Here is a 24,826-nt window from a genome sequence, read left to right on the forward strand (position 1 = left end):
TTGCAAAAGAATACCATAAGAATTTTCTTCTCAGATTCATAGAATTTGTTTTTAGCTGATTTGGTATAGAAATAAGCCACAAATATATGAATTATGAGTTTGTACTTCTTTAATTAGCTAAACAGATCGCGTTTTTATTAGTATTAATAAGGTACAAAGGTTAGTTTTTAAGAAATAAGGGGATGTCGCTTTAGGAGACCTATGTCAGTATCGGTGACCTTCCTCTATATTTAAAAAAAGCATTTAAGATTAATAATAAAGAAATAAAGTTTTATGTAAATGTCCGGTCACTGGACGTTTACCTTATTTCAATTTTCACTAGAGCGACGTGTATTTTAACTTCCATTACTTCATCTTTTTTCATGACTTAATACGACTTAACGACAACTTCACGTACAAATAATCAATCTCTTTATGTAATATTCATAAATTTGCACGGTCTTTTGATGCACAAATGCTGATGCAAAAAGTTTCGAATTGCAGTGACGAAGTAATGACAAAATCTACACGCCATACACTGAAAAAAAAAGTTACTATTTCAAAAAAATATTAGTTGATACAACTAAATGTAGCGGTCACGGGCTGTCAAATATTTGTTAATTCAACCAAATATTTGTTAATTCAAACAAATAATATATTTTAAATTACAAGATTTTGTTAATCTAAATATATAAATATATTTGAACTAAATAATCATTACGAACTAAACGCATTTAGTTCAGTTAACAATTTTTTTTTCTCAGTGTAGACACATTGGATTAATCTGGTGCAAATTTTTGAATTGATAAATCTCGTGGCATATCTGAACATATATATAAAACCGAAATCACTTAAACTACACTAAGGCCATAGAAATTCCATCGGCAGTGATGGACATCCATATTCGGCGAATAAATCACTGTTTGTAGATATTCATGCAAAGCCCATAAATCGTAATCCTTCTGTATTCTGAATGTTCTGAATGTTCATGCGCCATATGTTCTCTCAATCTCGCGAGTGATAGCAATTGGTACAAAAAGCTATTAAAAATACATTTTTCATTTTTTTCTTATTACTTATTACTTGAATTTTTCGCGTTAAGTTTATACAATTAATTTTAATTAATAAAAGGATATAAATAACAAATATTATTACAAAATCTCGAGACGCAATAACCAAATGTTATCTTGTGATCGATCGTTTACTCGCGCAATCAACTTTTTCAAGAAGCAGAGAATGGCTTATTTTTCTTTCATCTCACCATAATTACTTTTTCACATCATAAAAGGTTAGTAAAAGAGTCCATGATTGCGAAGAGTGTGTAATATCACTAATGTGAAGACTCTTTTTCTTTCCTTTGCAATGCTTTTAAAACTCAATTTAGTATCTCGACAATGTTAATCGCGACCGCTTGCGAAAGTCCCGTTGGGGATGAATTTCGCGAAAAAGAGAAGCAACCCATTCTTTATGACCTCTGTACAAAGTGCAGAACGGCGAGATGGATTGTTCTCTTTGAAGAAACACTTCGAAGCGAAGAGTGAATGAAGAGTCATCCAGTAATGTTCAAGAAACAAACTTCTCACACGTACGAGAAACGTGAAAAGGCATCGTAACGCGATTTCCTACGATGGATCTCCATTATTCTTCACTTGAATTGAAAGACAAATCATTTCTCTTAAATTTAAGCGGTAACTGAATATTGAAAAAATTAATCTGCCAAAAAAAATTTTATTTTTGTACTAAAATATTTTTAAATTTTTGTAGAAGTACAACAATATATTTACTAGTGCCAATGAATACACACGCACACACACACACAAAATACGGCTTCAGAATGCGATCCTTTTTTTAAGCAAATCGCTGCGCCAATTTATTTCGTTCTGCGATATCGGTTATCATCATATCAATTAACCACGTAATCTCTCTTTCGATAAAACGTTCAACAACAATATATTTTGAATACGAGATGCATAAACCGCAAATATCTAATAATATAAAATGTTGTTATAATAACTCGTAATTATTATTTCTCATCGAACATAAAATCTTCATATTTACAATATACGGGATACGGGATTGCGTAAGCTCTCTAGCATCGTGTATACTGAAAATCGCGCAATAAAATACTGATTACGTTTTGTCGGGCGCAATCGATATTTAGAATCTCAATTACAAACTCAATTGCACACGAATTATCATGAATGTTTGTTTCAGGGAGCCAGCCGTGGTTGAATACCGTGAAGTTTGCTGAGCTCGGAACAGAAATTTTACTGCCCTGCATCCTGAAATCACCACAGTGTGACGGTCTGCATAGCATCAAGTGGTACCATGGATCCACGAGGATTTTCATTTTCAGTGAGGACGCCGGGGTTATACGCGGCAATAACGACATCGCTGCCAGGTAATTAAAGTATTATATTGAGACTTGAATGCATAATGCTGATGGGTTCAGCTCGTGCCTTGACTTAATTAGGCTGCCTCTCTCTTGTATTTTTTTTCTAGAAATTAAGCTAAGAAGCTAAATTTCATTATTCCTCAATATATTTAGTGACACTAATTGAATCCGTAATATTAACTTATTAAAACTCACGATAATAACCACTAATTTTACAATGACAAAAACAACTAAAATCTTTTTATATTTTAAAATGTCATATAAAAAAATTTCTTGATTGAACAAATCTACGTTATATTTTTATATTTCTACGTATATTTTTTAAAAATTGTATAATTTTTTTATTATATATATTAATATTTACTTGAGATCTAATTTTATATAAATATCTATTTCTATTCTACAAACATTTCAAATTTCTCATTTGAGCAAAAGAATATTAATGAAATTTAATTAATTTAATTATTAATGAAAATATTAATAAGAAAATAATTTTCTTATTACATTTCCATTAATATTCTTAGTTATTCTTAGTTCCATTAATATTCTCTTCTTAATTACTCTTATATTAATGAAAATATTAATAAGAAAATAATTTTCTTATTATATTTCTATTAATATTCTTAAAATATCTTTTGTCTAGACAACATTAAAAATACTATAGAATATATTACATAACTGAATTGCAAGTAAGTAACGCAATTTCTGAATCATTTTCGGTTTTGATAATTTGCCGATTTCACGATTCATAACTATCACGATTATGCTCATTCCGAGGTTACCACTCAGTAATTGCGTTTTGTGGTTCGTGGTCTATATTTATAGAACATGTAGCTTCGAATACGTCAAATGCGTTAAATACGCACATGTGAATATGCACACGTGAATATTTAGTGCATGAAACTTCCGATTGGTAATTATCAAAGTCTCTGATTGTTTCAATAATATCCAGCTTGCGTCATTATTCCTATGGTTGATTTAATACAGTTTACAATTTACGTATTATTTGCATACAAAACCATTAACACGTATTGATACTCTTTTAATTATATAAATATGAATATGGACAGTAATAATTAAATAATAAACAAGTTAGCAAATGAATTAATTAAAGAATTAATGAACATAAAATAAATTTTTTTAAATATAGAATTTTTTGTAGTATATTATTCTATGTATTTATGTGTGCTGTTATATTTAAAAAAAGTGCTATACAGTGTTACAAAAAGTGTAATTAATGGAAGTTATTTTATTAATGATAAAACTAGTTTAATTAATTATTTGGTCGTAAAAAATGAGTAGGAATATTTAGTTTCAAATGAGACAACCTCATTATCTTCATTAAGTCAATTAGCTACGTCTTTCAATTGTGATTCGATCCTCTGATGTAGTTATTTGCCTCGATCGGTATTGCTTAGTTGCATGTTGCAATTAGACGTACGAATCTGAAGTGTTCCTTAGAGATTTCATTCAATAACCGTTCCTCTCTATGTACAAATTTGCATTAATTAAAATAAACTCACCAATATCTTTAAATAATTAATACCAAAAAGTGACATCCTTTATTGAATAGTGATTAATAATTTTTACACATTTATTTCTTCAATTTTTTAGGCTAATTAATATTTTTATTAAAAATTAAATAAAACAATTTTATTTCTCTTTTGAATCAGATAAAAATTTAATTAAACTTACTTAATAGATTTTTTTTTATTTTGTAATGTAAAAAAAGATATCACTGCTAATTTATTTGCAAGATTTATAGCTGAAAAAGATGTAGAAATTATAGGACATTCATTCATACGGTATAATGATTCCCGTACATAATATCAAGTGAACCACGAATTAAAGTAACTCGGTTGATATCACAAAGAGAGAGGCACATCACAGATTAGCCGTTAATATAGTGATTCTTATTTGATTTCGGGGGACCCCGTTTGCCTACAAATCGATTGCCTACAGTATCGTTTGCCTATATCACTTTTGCCAACAGTTCGTTTGTGCACAAAAATTATTGCCTACAACTCAATTGCCTACATGCATTTTTGCGCATAAATAAAAATTTTAAAAACACACAGAGTTACATTTGCCTACATCGCCCTACCTATATTATTGCCTACATATATTATTGCCTACATATATTATTGCCTACAACTCAATTGCCTACATATACTATGTTCTCTACTTTAAAAACACAGATTCTGTTTTAAAACACAAATTTTCTGCTTTAAAAATACAAATTATTTTCTTACTTAACTTAACCTTTTATTTTTGTGTGCAAATTTTATATTTGTGTGCAAAAGTGCTTGTAGGCAATCGATCAGTAGGCAATAATACATGTAAGCAAATGCGTGACTCCGTTTTTGAAATTTTTATTTGTGTGCAAAAATGCATGTAGGCAATTGAGCTGTAGCCAATAATTTTTGTGCGCAAACGAACTGTCGGCAAAAGTGATATAGGTAAACGATACTGTAGGCAATCGATTTGTAGGCAAAAGGAGCCATCTCTTTGATTTTATTAACGCGCTTCAATAATTACTTATCGTTTTTTTTCTTCGCCTCACGCATTTACTTACTTAGTGACAGCAACGATATGAAATGGATTTCATACACGTAAATTCAGTACCTTTTATAGGAACGAAAGTATTAGCAGTATAATATTTTATGTTTTACTATAAGCAGAGATATACCTATATATCACTGTTGTCAGCTTCGTTGCTTAAAATGGAAAAAAATTTAACGAGAAAACGTTCCATTTACATTGTGCATTTTACATTTTATTTGTTTGATATAACATACTCTCTCTCTCTCTCTCTCTCTCTCTCTCTCTCTCTCTCTCTCGCTGCATCTATCGAAAAATAACAAGATTCTACGATGATATAATAAAAAATAAGCACAATTAATAGATCCATACACATATTCATATGCATATAAGGCAATCCCTGGTAATCTATTTGTACATTCTTTAATACAGTTTTTAAAATGCGGTATTTTTTATTTGAAGAGTACACATGAAATATAAAATATTTTATAAGAGTATTTACATAAAAATATTTTTATATGCGGATTTTTGTTTATTTCGCTTTAGTAACACATAAATTTTTTATTACAATCGGATCGATCTTTTATTCTGCATTATATTTGAACTGGCTCCGATGTACAGAATTTTCAATGTAAAATTTAATGTAATTTTATATAAAAGCCCTATTTCTATTTACCATTATGAGCTTTAGTATACACTTTGAGGCAGAGATCTTCTATAGAGATGACATCCTTTGACAAACACTGAATACCTGTTACAATATATTCTCGGGATCTTTCAGGGTTTTGATGAAATATTACAGTCATAGTTGTCAAACGAGATGTTTAAATCACAGCGAAGTGCGTTTTATGTAATTGGATAATACTTGATTAAATATTATCCTCTACGATTAAATAAACTGTAAGCGTTATATGTGCATTAAAGAGATTGTGATGTAATTATAACATTTTCCACGTTTATTTCGTTATATAAAACCAAACGTAATTCTCTTTATAAGGTTTCTATTAATAAATATCAGCATTTAACTATTAGCATCGATAAAACTTCGATGATTATTACCGTTAAATAGTATAAAAAGCAGATATTATTTTTTAATAATAATTTTATCTGCTTATTAAAGTGGAACATTTATTTTTCGCGAAATTTGTTTCCTCTAATATTCTCCGTCATGAATTAAATCTTTTGTTATTCGCACGTCTAATAGATAGTAGAGCAATATTCGATAATTATATTGTGAATTATACGTATATTTTTTTTCGTGAATTATGTATAACAATACATACGTATGTTACGTTTACCTGAAAAACACGTCGATTTATATACACCGAGAAAAAAATATCTTAATTTCAAAGAAATATTTCTTTGAAATTAAGATTTTTTTTTCTCAGTGTACGAACAATATGCGCGAAAATTTTCTATAATTGCAGTACGAAATACATTTTGTTACACTGAAAAAAAAGATTGGCTGCTGCAGCAAATTAGATAGTAAAATATGGCATAGCATTTTTAATTGGTTGCAGCAGTCAATTTTTGGTTGTGTTAGTCTATCGAAATCCTATACTGACATTGCAGATAAGCTAACGCAACCAAAAATTGGCTGCTGCAGCCAATTCAAAATACTATGCCATATTTTACCATCTAATTTGCTGCTGCAGCCAATCTTTTTTTTCAGTGTAGTCAAAATGTTGACTGTACCTTTTTGATATTTTATAATATAATCTGATATTTTATAATATATATTCGAATGAAAGATAAAATCAAATGTGAAAACGTTGCATACTATTGAAGAAAATGATACATTTTTTTTATATAAAGATACAATATACTCTAATGTCGTGCGTTATATAAAAATAAGACATATAAAAAGACACTACGCTTTTATAACGCTATATAATGCAAAATATTCTCCTATTTGTAGGATTTTACAATGCGGCATACTATTACCCAGATTAGTTGGAATCCGGATTTAGAACTTAAAAATGTAAAACAGTGTTGTGTGTATTGCTATCGTATACATATGCTATTTTACTACTTTTAGGATATTACAAAGAACAAGTTCTCTTGACAATATTACACTGAAAAAAAGATTGGCTGCTGCAGCAAATTAGATGGTAAAATATGGCATAGTATTTTTAATTGGCTGCAGCAGCCAATTTTTGGTTGCTTTAGCCTATCTGCAATGTCAGTATAGGATTTCGATAGACTAACACAACCAAATTGACTACTGCAACCAATTAAAAATGCTATGCCATATTTTACCATCTAATTTGCTGCAGCAGCCAATCTTTTTTTTCAGTGTATTAGCTATTAAAAAGAATATCGCATTTATGACATTCTGAAAACGGTACATTCATTTAAAAATGTAAAATAATTTTGCTACGCGAAATTATTTCAAATAACACAAAAGATAATATATATATTATCTTTTAAGGTATACCTTGTTGATGCATGCTTATTGTAATTTCTAGCATTAATCATCTAATTATAAGAGGATGCAAAAGATACATAGTTTCATGCAGCATATGATGTCGCTGATTAGCGGTGTGGCACATCGTCGTACCAACAATGCGCTAATGACGTCGTAAACGATTCGTCGATCAAACAACATGTCGAAATGTCGGTTTACCGCGATCACCTGTGTTTCATACCAACACAGAATTTGCGGCCTGCAAAAACAATGATTCGCATGTTATACGTTTAATTGGGAAAACCGAGAATAAAAGCAACACAGACGTTTTGGTTGAAAACTGTTCGTGCCAATATTTAATCTGGTTAATAAAAGCGAATTTAGGAACATTGTGTGATTGTATGAATGTACATGTAGCTATATATAGATATAGACGATACATACACTATTGCCCAAAAGTTTCAGCATATTTTTAGTCATATATTTTTGTTAATTCCATTTATTATTTATAAAATAGGAAATTATAATAATAAGATATACTCTCTTACTTTCAGTCACGGAAATACTCAATAAATGCGAATTGTTAAAAAATAATTAGAAACGGAAATTATAAATAAATCTCTCATTTAAATAGATGAATTATCGATATGAGTATCGATTTAAAAAATATCTATTTCAAATTTTGTGCTATAAATAATCAATAAACACTTAAATATCATAACGATTAACAATAAGAAAATGAAAACAATATATTTTCACAGAAATTAAGCGCCATATTAAAACACATATCTTTAATTAAAGCACTTGAAGAATATATCACAGAATGCCAAGAGTATTTGGCTTATATTACCAAAACCCAAGGAAATTAAGCTTGAAGAAATAAAAAAAATCTGAGAAAAAATAAGTTTCTTTTTCTTCATTTTATAATAAAAATATATAATAATAAATATTAAAAAGCATACAAATTGTATTCACATTTTATTTTTTATATTTATATGAGATTTCTATAAAGAGTATGATGAAATATGTGAGTGGTAGTGTGTATTGAATATTGATAGTGTATATTGAATTTTTTAATCAAACACTTGTGAAAATATTATATTCACCAATATTAAATAAACTGCATAATCGTATACTTAGCATTACAGTTTTGTAATAGAGAAAGAGAAAAAGTAACATGATTTGAATTCATTATTTCTCTCGTTTTCTTTTGCAATGTGCATTTTTTAACATTTTCTCGTTCACTTATCTTTAGACAACAAGTAATCAATTTAATGGGGATGTAAATTGTATCGAGTTGTCGGTGTATTCAAGGGAGATGTGTCCCGATTTCTGTACTTATGTGTCGATGAATACACTCAATATCTATTGACAGAATATCGAGCGAAACCTATATACATGTATAGTAGATTGACTATGCGTTTGCTTGCCATTTACGGATATAAATGGCGAGACCTTCGGTTAACGTCTTGTTGCTTCACAGTTTACCCATCGTACATTAATGGTCTGCGAAGGACGCATTTGCATCATGATCAAATGTAATTACAAGTTTTCGAGATTTTTGTGGTTACTGCGTTACGCACAAAAACATGTGTATAACGCAGTAAGCACAAAAACATATGCAATTTATCTTATTTATTATAAATTACTAATACATATTCAAAAGATCATATAAAAAATTTCAAGTCTGTTAAACATTTCTGAAATATGCACTCTCTGAATTTTTTGGAATCTCACTCTAAAAAGTGAAAATTCTGCTACTCTTACACTGAAAAAGAATTTAGTATATCCTAATAAATATTTTTTTAAATATTTGTAAGTAAACATTTATTTACAGTAAATAAATATTTACTCAATGAAAAAAATGATGGTTAAATCAAATTAATAGTTCTTGTGTCAAATAAATATATGTTAATATTCAATAAATGTTTACTTACAAATATTAAAAAAAATATTTATTAAAATATAATAAACTTTTTTTAGTGTAAAAAAGAACAGAACTTTCAGTCTTCAAAAATAAGATTTCATTCTTTAGAGTGAGATTCTGAAAAATTTAAAGTATGCATGTCTATATCGAATGTATATAATATATAAACATTGTTTAATAGAAAACGACTCGAATTGCACATATCATCGAACAACAAGGTATATGACGATAATACCATCACCTTATCGTCGTAAATGGACTGTACTACTCCGACAGGATAACAAGCAGATTAATTTCATTGATTGTCCGATTCATTCGGTGTTAATCGCAATTTGAGATTAACATTACGTGAGGTCATTATACTTGCGTTGACTCGAACCACATAATAGTATAATACTCTGTGATCGTCAATAATAAAGTGCATAAACAATCAATGTATTCGATTAATAAAAGCTGCGCGTTTATATAATTGTGAATGGCATCAATTGTACGAAAATAAAGTTATCATAATATGGCAAGCGAAATTTATATCATATTCTAAAGGAAATACATTTGTCATTGTGCCGCATAAAATGCTTACTAAAAATTCATTAAATAAAGTGTTCCTTCATTGTTACCGTCGTATTATAATTTCAGTATTAACAGCCATTTCTCGGATGGAAATTATGACCTGGCGCTATATGGACCCCATCTAGTTTTCCACAAGTAAATGTAAGCGCTATATTGGAAGGCTAGCCTGGGGCTATACTGGATGATAACGGCAATAATGACCAGCCCCAATATTAGAAAACTTTCTTGACCCTGGTTCGCGATGCGCTGTAGGCCCAATATTGGAAAATTGTCTAAGTTCTGGTTCGCGAGGTGGTGTCGCTGAAATTTGAGAAAACTGCCTTGATCACGAGGCAGTGTGTTGCCCCAAAATATTAAATCTGTCTAATCGCTATCTAGGAAGGGACAGGGTAATCTAGTTAGATTTAAAATAAATTTTAAATGCACAATGCGTCTATAATTCACGTAAGGAGTAAGAGTAAGAAATTGACCAATCAATCGATTGTGAGAAGAATACTTCTTACTTCATATTATTGAATAACATTAATTATATTAAAAAATGGTTATTATCATAGTAGAAGTATAAGGGTATGCTTAATCAGTAGTAGACCACTACGCATGTATTAAGCATACATCACGTTCGGCCAGCCTTTGGCTATATCCGGAGCGGTCGTGTCAATGTAACATGACCATGTCGCCAACACGTGTGCAGCATGTCGAATAAATTCTGTAGTGCAAAGTCGAGTAATTTCAAATTCAAAATATTTGTGCGGTTAAAAGATGCGGAAATTATCATCATAAGACAAAAAATGAGTCGGATTGAAAGGAGTCGGAAAATTTTTCAAATTGAAAGACATGCTTAAAAGCATACGTTCGAGTTTCGCGCTTAATGATAAAGTATGCTTACTACATATTTTGATTGGACAGTGGGCGTGGCCATGCGCAAAAGCATACCCTTATACTTGTACCATGATTATTATGATCCTGCCTCACCAGCCGGGCGCTAGCTAGCCCCCAGCTAGTTTTCCCATCTTGGCACCCCAGCATAATTCTGCCCAGCACCTAGATGAAATACTAAGTAGCGCCCGGCTAGATTTCTGATACTGGCGTGCCACGACCTTCCCCACGGGGCCCAATATAGAATATTGGAACGCCCAGATACATTTCCACTCGGATTCGGATACATTATATTAAATTAAACATATCAAAAAATTTCAAACAATCAAAATTAATTTAGAAAGTTTTTTAATTAATTTCACGCTTTCTGTAATTTTCTAACAGAACAATGAAAAAAATTTCTAGTTGAAAATGAATGAAATGAACCAAAAAGATCATATCAATCTGAATTTTATAGTGGGTGAATTATTTGCGTTATTGAATGTTTTAGAGCACAAACTCAGAATATTACCTTTTAATTTATTAAATAATGTTTTTATTGTAATTTGAAATCAATTAAACAATATAAATATTTACGTTTTAAATGTTTCAGGGCGGACATAGAGTATTCGTCGAATTCATCAAGATCATATTTGAAGCTAACCGAAGTTCAATTGAACAATGAGGGTCTGTACAGATGCGAGGCTACGTATATGGCGGTCAACCGCGAGTGCAACAACGTGCAGCACGTTCTTCTTAACGTCACAGGTGCGATTTATATTATCACAATTTACATTATTACATTACAGGATATTACATTATCCAGCATTAGCGGAGTAAGATTAAATTTGTATCAAACTGGATATGAGGGAGGGAGATAGAGGAAGAGTAATATAAAAATTTTGTGTTCTCAAAAATATGAATAAGAGAAATACGTCGAGTAATTTCGATGTCTTGTACAAAGTATATAAAAATTTTTCGGATATTTTATAAAGAGGTACTGAGAGATTTACGGAAACTATTTTAAAACTTTTCGAGTAACTTCCTGCCATAAATTGCATGCCATAAATTGCATGCCACATTTTTAGCCATACGACTTCTGTTTGTTATGCAATCTCTCCAGTGTATATTACGTTCATACGTCAAAAATGTGGTCGCAAGTAGCCTACATTATTGAAAGGGCAATATGGGATACGAAGTTAAACGTTTCATCATTCAAACGATGCATACGGAAATCTGTGTACTTTCGTTATTTACGTGGCATATATCTGTTTTTACTGCATTATTACCCGGGTTCGCAAGTTTGAAATCGATTGACTTTTAGAACCATTTGATTTGATATCTACTAGATGTTCTATTGATCTTTGAAAGAAGATCGAACATTTTATCGATGCAATGTTGATAAAACATCGATTTTTTCGATGCAGCGTTGATAAAATGTCGATCTTCTTCGAAGATCAATAAAAAATGTAGTCGATATCACAAATCAAATGGTTCGAAAAATCAATCAATATTAACTTGATTTCGACTTATGGACCAGGATATTGAGCAAATTTAAAGTGATATTTCTCGAAATTAACCACAACACAAATTTATATCTCTGGCATTTCGTATGATACATGAAAATTATTTATGATGTCCATACTACACTTCGAAGGGTGAAAATTGTATGCGCAAATCGAAACATATCGTAAAACTCACATTCCATAAATCAGGTAATATTTATTTCAAACTAACCGTTACATGTGATTGTTCTTGCCAATATTTCAATTTTGCGCTGTGTGTCCGAACGATAGACAAATCGTTTGTTACGACCCTTTTACGAGATTGGCAAATAACGATGTGTTACCTTCTGAAACATCTCTCGAAAATAGAGGTCTTATTTACATTTTACGGCCAGACATAAGACATTAGTAGATCATTCAATTCATATTTTTCTTTTTCGTATCGTACAGCAGTATATCCGAAGTAACAAGACAACTGCAAAGAAAAAAAATACTATATACCTATATTGAGAGAAAAGTTCGGTATTTGTGGCTATAATTGCATAATAAAGTAATTATAACTATAATTGTTTTAATTATCATCTATACAAATACCAAATACTTTTTTCTCAGGGTAGACATTATTTTTAGTTTAAATATTTAATAATCCTATTTTGAACGTATAATGTGATAGAAGATAAAAAACGAAATTCTCAACGTAATCCTTTTATCGATGCGAATTTTATGCTTTGAATTCTCGGGATCTACTTATCTGTGATTTAACTTTCTTTCGACTACTCCTTCCTACTAAATGCTTTTCTACGACTTCATTAAGTCAACTGAAACATACGGAATCGAGCGTGGAAATGTGTGCATTTCACTATGCATCAAGTACTTTATTTTCGCGGAAGCTAGATAACCACGGATAATGATCTGAGTTAAACCCATGTCAAATTATACATCGATAGCTCGAGTCGTACCGGATGACTCCTAACTTTCCGAAGAGTTATAATATCGACAAGTTGAGCTCAAGTTAGTCTCCCATTGGAGCGATACCTCACGTACTCTGGATAAATGAAGTTATTTGATAATTCTTGATTTAATGTTTAGGTTAATCTCATAAACGCATTACGGTGATGTTTAACGACTTGCTAAATAGCTTCATTGCCATACGATGTTATTTAATTAGGTTAATGCTTCATCCTCACTGCGATGTCGTGGTTTACTCGCGCTAACTCATCTCATATTAAATTTATTTAGACTCCTTGCAAATTAAGGAGAAATCCCGAGGAACGCGCAATTACGAAACGTCAAAAACTTTATGTACATATAGTACATATATTCTATTGTACACATAATATGTATATTTTGTAATCTACTAAATGTAATGAATATCAATGTTAAATTTTCCGTGGAAGTTTATTAATATCGAGATTTGAAAATACAAGAAACAAACATGACTTTTGCATGCTCTTAAAAATTAAAAAATAACGAATAAAAAATAATAAAATAAAAACGCATTAATTATAAATAAAAAAAGATTTTATTTATAATTAATACGTTTTGGTTAATCGTTTTTGTACATTTTTATATTAAATTATAACAATATATCAATAATACAAGATAAAGACGTTTTACTTATAATAATATACATATGCTATTAATTTAAGTATAAAAATATTAATTAATGTAAAAAAATCAGATATTTTATTCAAGCTTCTTCTTTTCTAAATGTCGAGCTACATTAGAGCCGCAAAAAGTACAGTTTCTATTATCCAACACAAAATTACGGCTTAATTGTATTATTAAGTAATTCCGTAATTGAACTCGCGCTTAAATTTTAGATACGAGAAGATCTCCAAATTCATTTTGACAGAGATCTTTCTGCCGCAAGTTTCTCATGCTGAACACACCCTTCCATTTAAGTATTGTTAACTTTTAAAGTATATGAAGAATGAGACAATCCTCCTCTGGAGTGGTTTATTCAGCGAACGTAGCGATTTTCCACGTACATATACGCGAGCCATCATCGCGACGGACGTGAATAGAATCATTGTATACAAAATTCCGACTGCTGATCTGTCTTCTTCTCTGTCGTGTACCATGTCGTGACATCGCGGCAAGTTGAACGAGTAGGGTGGAGGAGTTTTCAAGTGTATAATCGCGACATTATACCTATACACAATAAAGCATAAGCGGCGTTCAGAAACTTTCAGAAGGATTGTATTTTTCTTAAACTTCCAAACGCCTTGGAAATTAATTTTGCGCTCTAATTTAAAAAATAGCTGGAATAGATAAATTTCTAGCAAGTACTGCAATATCGGATATGTATTGCATCTAATCATATAGATGACAGAGATAGAATTTAGATTTGTACTATAAATTCTATGCACGTATGATATTATATATAATATAATTTTCTATCAGATATAAAAAAAACAATGATAATTCTAGCTGGAGCAGCAAAATATTTTTTTGCAATCATTGCCGAAACTTCTAAACGCGAATTAGATAAAGTAGTTATTCGTTAATTTTATATATATTGCTTGTTATTATTTTTATTATTATATTTCATTATTATAATGCATATATTAAAAAAAGTTATAATATTTATTCGAAAAAAAAATAAGAACTTTGTCATTCATTTTTCATCACGGTAGATTTTATGTAAGCGTACGATCGTTTTAAGAGATTTCCCAACTTTTATCGTTTTGTTTGATTGCAAAACCAATTGAAACACGAACGGAACACGAAAGGACTTGGAAAAAGTTGCTCTTGACGCATAGCTGATTGTGACCTCAATTTGTCGAACTTAAAGTGCCTCGCGAATTTATGTATCAAACTGCTTTCTTACGAGAACAAACGTGTCTTGAATTCTTCATGAAACGTAATATCATCACATATTTAATCGTATTTCAGAGCGTACATGATAGCATTATTATATGATAAATATTCAAACGTTTTTGCGCGCAGATTTCTATATGCATCCCTCAAAAATATTGCAAGTTAGAAAGAATGACTGTCTTAAAAACGTAAAAAAGCAGATAAATATCACTAGTTTTCTTGATAAAGATACTACAAGTAAATTAATTTGATTTTAACAGAAAATTTAATTTGAGACTTTATTAATATTTAATAATAAAATGAAAAATAAATGATATCTAATTAAATTCTTGTTGAAATAGTACATTTATTATATTATTTAATAAGGTTATTTTGAAGGTTATTTGATTGAGCTATTTATATATACGTTCTTTTTCTTTATTGATTTAGATAATTTAGTGATGATAATGATTTCAAATCGTTAGTTTCAAATTTATGAATAATCTTAATAAACGTTTCTTAGCTCAGCTAATGTTTTACAAATGATATAGTTGTTTAATAAAAAGAAGAAATGAGAGAATAGTTAAAAGAAGACAAATACATAATATTATTTTCTTCTAACTATTATTTCACTTTTAGTAGTCGCTCTCTATTCTTATATGTAATTAAAACAAAATTGTATAGAAAGAAAACTGTTCCAGTGATAGTAACAATAATTTTTTTTATATTGTGCAAGAGAATTATTACTATATTATAAAAATAGTAGCATCAATTTTTACAGACTAATATCTCAAAAGTTATATTAAATTTAATGAATTTCATCATTAAATTAAATCATCTTCAAAAGATACATTAATACATATTTCATATTAATTTCGTAAGTCGAACAGAATCCATAATATACGCCCAAAGATTAAAACTGGATCTAGTGACAAAATATTTAACATATATCAATGAAATTTGTCTATACAGAAGAATGCGCCGAAAATAGAAGCGACAATAAAAACGGAGATAAATTATACAGATAAAAATATCATAATTCATGAAAAAAAAATGTGCGACTAAACAATTCGTCTAAATTCTCAGGATTAAATATTTACCAAAATACTTGTGATTAAGCAACGCCAATTTCGATAAAATACGAGATACGCGTCGTACCCATTATACCGCAGCCTGGTGAAGCGACAACGTAAAAGTAGCTTGCAAGCTCTCTTGCGACAGGCGTCGACATTAATCTACATAGAAGAGCACAGCACGAAGCTGTGCGCGAAACGGTATCACGTATCACACCCGTACTGTACTTACATACACAGCACAACGCTGTCGGATTATCTGAACACCTCATTCCAGCTAGAACATCACGCTGCAGATTTATCGTCAAATAGATAATATTATCAGAAAAGTAGAGCGTGCACAAATAGGATTAGAACGACGAGCACCAGGAAAAGTGACTTTTAAATTCGATTACTTTTTAATGTCATAAAGACGAAGCCTAACTCTATTTTAGTATACTTCTACACACTATATATGTATACATATATCGGACAAGAGAAGTTATATCATACGAAATTTACATTAAGTGCCAGAGAATTATTACTATATTATAAAAATAATAGCATCATTAACGTTTACATTGAACTAATATCTCAAAAGCTATATTTTGTATCATTCTTCCGCCTAGTTGCTCATTCGCTATATCGTGCTATTACAAATTCACGTAAAGCTCTGCAAAATAGCTGCTGGCAAACGCCGACAGTACAGTTTTAACACAGCGGCGCCGCGCCGCACGGATGCGCTTTTCTGCGGGGATAGACAGTGAGCTAAAGGTACACAGCAAAGCGCGAAGCACTATTTCTTCTTTCGTTTCATACGTGTTCCGTTTTGCTGAACGTCTTCCTTTTTGTTGCGCAAAATTACAGACAATTGCGATACTTTTTCTTTGAAAGCAGCTACGATGTCGAGCGTCGCAGATGCTCGGATTCAACATCAACAAGAGTAGTCTCCGAAAGATTTTCTATCAAAATCACTTTCGCGAATTCCACGAGACGTCCTAGCTCGTTTCGTTCTGCTCTTTAAATCGCGCAATTTCTTTTTTAGCTGACAATTTTCCTTTCGGAGATTGGAATTTCTTTTGTTTGGTATTTGGATTTACCTTTGGAAAAAGAACTATTTTGCACACTTATCGCAATATGTAAAAAAAAGTATACGGAAAGAATGATTTCGCTGAAGTATCTAAAAATTTAGCTAAGTATAAATCTAAAAATAATATATAAAATGACAAAGGCTTTACGAATAAATCGATATAGGAAGAGAACATAAAAGGTATAGTAGTTCTTATTGCGAAACTAAGCTTTATCGCATTCGTATCCTATCAAAATGACAAATTAGACGACCTATCTCTCTCCCTCTCCCTCTCTCTCGCTCTCTCTCTCCCCCTCTCCCTCTCTCTCTCTCTCTCTCTCTTTCTCGGTCATCTTCAATATTTAAATTTACAATTAAAACTACATATTACAAATTCGGTTAAAAATAATTTCTAAACAATTAGCGTTAATTTTCTTATGATTTATATAATTAAAATTACTTCGATTACGCTAATTATTAGAAACTATCCTTGACCAGATTTTTAATAGGTAGTTCTAATTGCAGCAATGCTGCAAAAAGTTTTGATATTCTAGCAACTTGAATGTCCTATATTTATTTTGATCCAACAACATTATTTTCAGATCTAAGCTAGTTAAATTTTGAATATCTTAGCAAAATCGTCTTTTCCATGTATCATTAGAAAAAAATTTCAGCTAGTTTGCAAAATAAATTCCTTTTAACGTGCAAGAGAGATTGATATATTGTCGTAGTATTTCGCAATTATAATTTTCGCACAATGCAATTTCCCAGATATTTAAATTAGAACTTAGGTAGGTATACAACTGATTCGGTCCGCTAAATTGCATGAATTTATGTAGAAGGAACTAAAGGATGAGACTCGGATCTGTAATGTGATAATGTAAGCTATTATCCAACAGAACAATAGAATATAGATACTATACATCCGTCCTTTTCCGATACGAAAGATCGTGGCAATCGGACAATGCATGTATCTGAGTTTATTGAGCGGAACTACTGCACGGATCGCAGTGCGTTCTGCATGTGCATTAGCACTCGGCATTACAATATCATTGAATTTCGTCTGTTATTCGATAGACGCTAAAGAAAAGATAACTTTACGCTTTTACAGTTGCAGCTAATTAAGAAAATATCATTTCGCCAACTACCGGATAGAGACGAGTGCGAGAAAACGCTAAGTTCACGCTTACTTCGTAAGTCGATACGCTGATTTCCAAGTAGGAAATACGCGAGACGCCAGAGGAAAAATCCAGAAACCGTCTTGTAAAAAATCACAAAAGCTACTTACGATCTAATGACACCGCCTCCCACTTTCGAAGTAATCTCTTTCTATAGTCGTACAAAGTTGCCGTCGTAGCTGCGGGTCGTTGAGGCGACTTTAAAAGTCGTTTTCAAGTATATTATTCATAAACTTTATCGTCCCCGTTGGAGTACGTTGTTGGAATGTTCACAAACTGGATTGCTTTCCACAGTAATTTTCTGGGAATGGCAGAATGTGACAATGACAAATCGGCTATGCACCGAAAATATACAGAAAAAAGGATTTTTTGTTTGAATTTTTTTTCCACAATTTTTTTACAGTTCAAAGCGATCGGATTTGATTGTAAATGTCTGCAATTCAAATCGTGTATTTTAATCCAATTCATCCAGGCCTTGTGGTGAGCCGCAATAATTATGAATTCTGTGTAATTGACTTAATGCGAATAATACGTCTATTTTTTGTAACGCAAGAAACAGTGCGTCGCGAACGCGTTTTCCAATATCCATTATGGCGGGTCACTATGGTCACTACCGCTTTGAATTGCTTGCAATCGTGCGAAAACAATCGATTGTATGACCATTCGAATTACTGACCGTGTGAAACGCGAAAATTAATGCGCATACACCATACGACTCTTCGTTTCGATTTACGACTAATTACAGTGCAATTATTTTCCTAGAGAGAGTCCTATTGGGGAATCAATCGATATCACGTCGAGTGTTGACGTGACGATGACGCCAATATTACACAAATTTTAAAACGTGTAAAATAAAATATTACGTTAGCAAAGAAAATTTTTCCCTCAATTTTTTTGCCAGATTCGGCTCGTTCCGAGAGTATTTCGGCGAGCGTTTGTATGTAAGGTACAGAAGCTTTTTTCGTTTGCGCACCGTGTGCGCCGCCAATTGCTGCCCAATCTCATTTCTCACATTGCATTGGCCTTAATGGCAATAGATTTTTAACAACAATAGTACTCGCAGGTTTTCTAGTATTAAAGGATTGTAGTAACTCTGGTGACGGATTTCGATTCGTATTGTAACAGATAAATCTACATAGCGCTACTAGACGTGCTTTATATATATATATATATATATATGTTTTTCAGGTTATTTTACAAAAGTGATTAACTCACCTTCTTATGATTTAGCTCTTTGAACATGGAGATCTATATTTCTATTGTAATCAAAAGAGGCTAATTAAATTTATACTTATAAATATATTTAAATTAAATTTATGCTTATAAATATAAATTTAATTAGTCTCTTGATTACAATAGAAATATAGATCTCCATGTTCAAAGAGTTAAATCATAAGAAGGTGATTTAAACACTATATTTCATATATGAAATATTTTTTTAGGTTATCAAGGATATTGATAATTAAAAAATAAAATTATCTTTTAATTATCAATATCAATTAAAAAAAGAAAATGTTTATTATAAAAAAATTAATTTATTTTAGTTCTCTTAAAATTTATTACATAACTTATATTTATGTTTAATAATAATTCATTATAATTAGTAGCAGAAAGAAAGTTTATCTTACAATGTAAAAGAATGTATGAAAAAATAATATTTTTATATAAAATTTAACAAATTTAAATAATATATAAAGATTTTAAAAAACTATTAATGAAATTTTATGGATTATATATTAAATAATTTCAATAATTCCGAATACATGAATTTCGTATTCTGTTCCCGCAAAAGCTTTTTCATTGTAAAAAATTAAACTAATATTTCAGAATTTCGCATATAGAAATAACAGCGTCAAATTGTACCTACTTTCTAATAACGTGAACTCGATATAATTAACTGCAGCAAAGTAAAGACATCCTATTAAAAATAGAATAATATAAATTATCTGTCAAATTAAAATTTTGCTCTCAAAATTGTTATGCTTGTAGCATTTAATAGAAGGAATATTATAACGATATTATTTTGAAAACGTTGGCAATCATTTTGAAAATAAATAATAGATTACAAAAATTATTTATTCTATGACAAAATTAAATAATTGATTAATTTTTTATTTTTAATAATTCCTTCCAGTTATAATGTTAAAGAAACTGAAGATAGTAAATATGCAACAAATGATATAGACTATTAATAATCGGATTTAAAATATAATAAATTTAATATCTCTCTAATATCTAAATTTAAATATTATACAACAAATCCGTATTTTACATTTATTATCAATTTCTGGTGTTAACACACACACACACACACACACACACACACACACAATGAACTATTCTCTTTAATTTAATTGAATAATTTATTGAGCAAAAGTGAATACAGTTTCGATTGAAACACAGATGGCCATTTTGGTGCTATTCAAATTTCATGAAGAATCACTTATCCCGCGACCTATTGATCGAATCTTCTTCACATTTGTAAAATGTAGCCTTCGAATGTGAATTTATTTAACCACTCTGATTTGATCTGTTAATCTCTTAATTTAAACTTATCGATGTGATTTAATATAAATGCATGAATTAATGAAATGTAATTTAATGCATCTTGTTAAAATATACATCAAGAGGTAGAAGACGAATAAAGCGATGAATAATAATGTCATAAAATTTTCAAATTCTTCTATCATAATAATTTAGAATTAATATTTCAAACATTGTCGTCTTGTTATAAACATGTGTACCATGCACAAAAACAATTTAATTAAATTTACGATCAATCTTGGATACAACGAAATATTTATTCTTTAGAAATAAAAAGTGTAATGTAGAAACTCGTTAACGAATTATTTAACAAATCACGCAAGTTTTGTCAAATATTTTCTCGTTAGTCGACTTTGCAACGACCTTCTTTACTTTGTACATCTAAATATTAACCTATTAATATTCAAGTTCCCTGAGTTTATCTGGTTATTTTAAATCTACAAATTTATTTTAAATCTTACGAGGCAAAATTTAAATGAATGGTAGAATCTAGATTTTCGAAGATTTTTATATCAAAATAAATATAATAATTGAAATACATATGTGCAGATTTTTTTTGTAATGATCAAAATAAATATAAATTTAGAACTTTCACTTCAGCTGCAGAATAAATCCTATTTAATTTTTTATTCTTAACAGTTTTAAAATTATATGACCAATGAAAGTTAACAGTTTTTTTTTAAAGAACCATGTTAAGAATAAAAATCATCATTTTTTTCATAATCCGTTTTATTAAATTTTATACAATTTTTTAAAGCATGTTTCAAACTTATTTTTGCCTTAAAATAAGGAATGAATTTCATTTTTACAATAATTTATTGGAAAAATATTCATTGCAATTTTCTTGACATTTAATGGATACTGACTGTCGTTGTTAGTAATTTCTAATAATTTCTAGTAATAAATCGATATACACTGTTAAATCCATAGTATCAAATTTAATCTAATTTAAATCGCCACTGCTCAATATATCTATCGTTATTTTACACTAAAACAGTAGTTAAATTTGAAACTATTGTATATAGGATTCAAATTTAACTATTATTTTAATATAAAATAACGATATTGAGTTATGGAAACAGTGGCGACTTAAATTAGGTTAAATTTGACACTGTAGATTTAACAGTGTAGATACTTCAAATAGTATAGCAACTCAATTCATAATTATTCAAACATAAAACCTAAAAATGTACGATAAAAAAGATATCCTTTTCTTGTTTAAATCGCCATTATATAGATTTCAATTTAACGTAAGCTGCAGATATTCTCGGAAATCTTGGAAATAGATACTTGGAAGAAACATGTAAGCAATAAAAAAGCGAGAAGATCTAAGAAACAATTATCTTCGCTAGTTTCTTTCTTTACAAAATAAATGTAAAAAAGATAGACGGATTTAAGTCTGGATTTAAACAGTAGACCGCGGCCAAATAAAATAAATATAATTTCCATTCAATCGAATAAAATAGGATTAGGACGAAAAATGCTAGAAAAATTATTACACCAGTTTATATATAAATCCAAAATTACGTTTAATTGATTTTTTAGCTACTTAACTTTAATTAATTTATATATTTAAGATTTAACTGTGATTTTTTCTAAACGAATTGAATAATTTTAACATGAATGACTTAACTCAAGAATATTTGTACAGCTTTTTATAGCTTATTGATTTTTCAAACAGGTCAGAGAGAGAGAGAGAGAGAGAGATTTTCCTTTCACAATTAAATCCTCATTCTCTACTATTTGCCAATGATACAATCTGATCGATTGCCACAAAAAAAACGAACGAAGACAATTTAATTAAAATAAAAATACGTTATCAAAGATGCTGATATTTGAGAATCTAAAAGTTCATATACTTTTAATGAAAAGAATCATAGCATTTTTATAAATCATATATCTCATATATCATGTCAATATCTGAAGATAATTGGCGCGTAGTTTATAGAATTGAATATACAATAGATATATAAACTTACACTGAAATATTATTAAGCATGAAGACATAAATGAAACCGAACATTTTCATCTTTTTTTAAACGAGTAAATAGCGAGGTAAATAATAGTTTTAATCTTCTAGAGACGAATATTGGAAATTTGCAACATTCGCTGCAAAATTAAATTCGAGATAAATTCAGGATGTATGCAAATTAGTTACACTTAAGAACTAAAAATAGAAAGTAAAAAAAGTTCTTTTATGACAAGACGAGTTGTCTCTAGACTCTTAAGGTAATTTTCAACCATGAATGTCAGAACGTGGTAAATATAACGAAAGTACGTTCCGCAGAAAAGCTTTTATGCACGTAGATGTACCTACTTTCTATCGTTAGCAATTCTTTGAATCACTTTTGCCGTATGATTATTTTTAAAGACAGTATTTGCACATAAGCACCCTTAATGCTACACCGAGTTTATACGTGAATGCATGCAAATGTCTCACGTACATATGCGATAGACGCATTTGTATGTACATGCATACGTATATAGACCGACAGCTAGTAATAGAATACCACGGGCTGAGTGTATCCAGTTGGTGTTACCGGGGATCTGATTTATAGTGTCCTAAGAACATAGCGCCTATTCGATAAGTGGAAGTCACTTTACTCTCGTAGAAATTGTAGAAAGTTACGGGACTCCCCACGCCAGAAAATCGATGTGACAATAGTTTAGAATTTCAGGACGTGCTTTACTTTCTTTCATCGCGCGCAGAAAAGACAAAGCTCAGATCGAACGTGCTGAGAAAAGAATTGAACGTGATAACTTCTAAATGTCGTGATTAAATCCTTTATTGTAACAAAGTTATATCGGGATAGCACTTCAAACTGATAAAATTGCCATTAATTTAATCAATCACATCAAAACGTAATTATATGTATATATAACTTGTTAAAATATATACGTTTTAAACAAAAAGATAACAGAAACATCTAGGAGTTATCCAATTTAATAAAGTTGAAATTAAATTGGCGTGACAAGTATATGTATATTGACGTCTGCCTAACTGTCCCTCCCCACTTAACCAAATCTTAATAAATAAATTATATAATAATACGCTATTTATGCGCTCTCAAAATCGCAAAAAAAATGTTTGCACTCATTTCGTTTAGCTAAAAAAAAAATTTTGTGGGGGCTGAGTAGGTTGTCAGTCAGCCCCCCCTCCCCCCACATGTTAATAATAATCGATTTGGAAAATCAAATACACAAGATTTATATGCTATTTATGCACTTTCATATTCACATAACTTCAATTTTTGCGTCTCTTAAGACACTTCCCTCTTGGAACAAACAGTCATATTCATCCCTAAGTCATTTAAAATTGCAAAATTACGCTATCTAATTGTGCAAAATATATCTTCGATTTATACGCTACTATTTCCAAGCAATTTCGATTTTTGCGCTGCACTTTGATTGCTTGTAACTCCATGAAAAATTATCGTACTACAATTAAAAAGAAAACAGATTCTTAAAGTTGACACTTTGCTCTGTCGAATCGTATAAAAAACATTGTAAAATATTTTTTAAAAAGACATGATATATACAAGTGAAATAGTGCTACAGTTTATTTCAACCTTATATACAATACAGGTTGTTTCCAAATTAAATGGCAAAACTTCGGGAGCGTGTAGAGGAGTAAAAAACTAAGAAAAAAAGTCCTATAGACATATGCTCCTTTTTGCTTTGTTTCGCAGGAAATCACGAAAAAAGAAAAAAATATATTTAATTTATTATTTTAATTATTTTATTTATAAACTTTTTAATGAAGATTTTGTTCGAAATGTGCACCTCTTGCAGCAATACAAGCATTGCATCTGTCAAACACGGCTCTTGTAGCAGCCAGGCACTGTTCTTGCGATATTCTGTTCGCTGCAGCTACGATACGATTTCTCAAATGTTGCTCTGATTGAATAGGCGAAGAATAAACTTCTTGCTTCAGAGTACCCCATGCATAGAAATCTAATGGCGTTAAGTCGGGCGAACGAGTTGCCCAATGTACTGCTCCTC

General features: G+C 30.2%; 1 protein-coding gene across 4 annotated transcripts in view; it reads left to right on the top strand.

The window, feature by feature from the left end:
* Positions 1-24,826, top strand: part of nrm (neuromusculin) — a 179,384-nt gene that overhangs the window by 102,700 nt on the left and 51,858 nt on the right. For all 4 annotated transcript variants that reach the window (XM_018449123.1, XM_018449124.1, XM_018449121.1 and 1 more), the window contains exons 2-3: positions 2,194-2,380; positions 11,288-11,442. In XM_018449123.1, coding sequence (XP_018304625.1) covers positions 2,194-2,380; positions 11,288-11,442 — 342 coding nt within the window. The remainder of the gene's footprint in view (positions 1-2,193; positions 2,381-11,287; positions 11,443-24,826) is intronic.

Source organism: Mycetomoellerius zeteki, unplaced genomic scaffold (assembly GCF_001594055.1).
Source record: "Mycetomoellerius zeteki isolate Tzet28-1 unplaced genomic scaffold, Tzet1.0 scaffold232, whole genome shotgun sequence".
NCBI lineage: Eukaryota > Metazoa > Arthropoda > Insecta > Hymenoptera > Formicidae > Mycetomoellerius > Mycetomoellerius zeteki.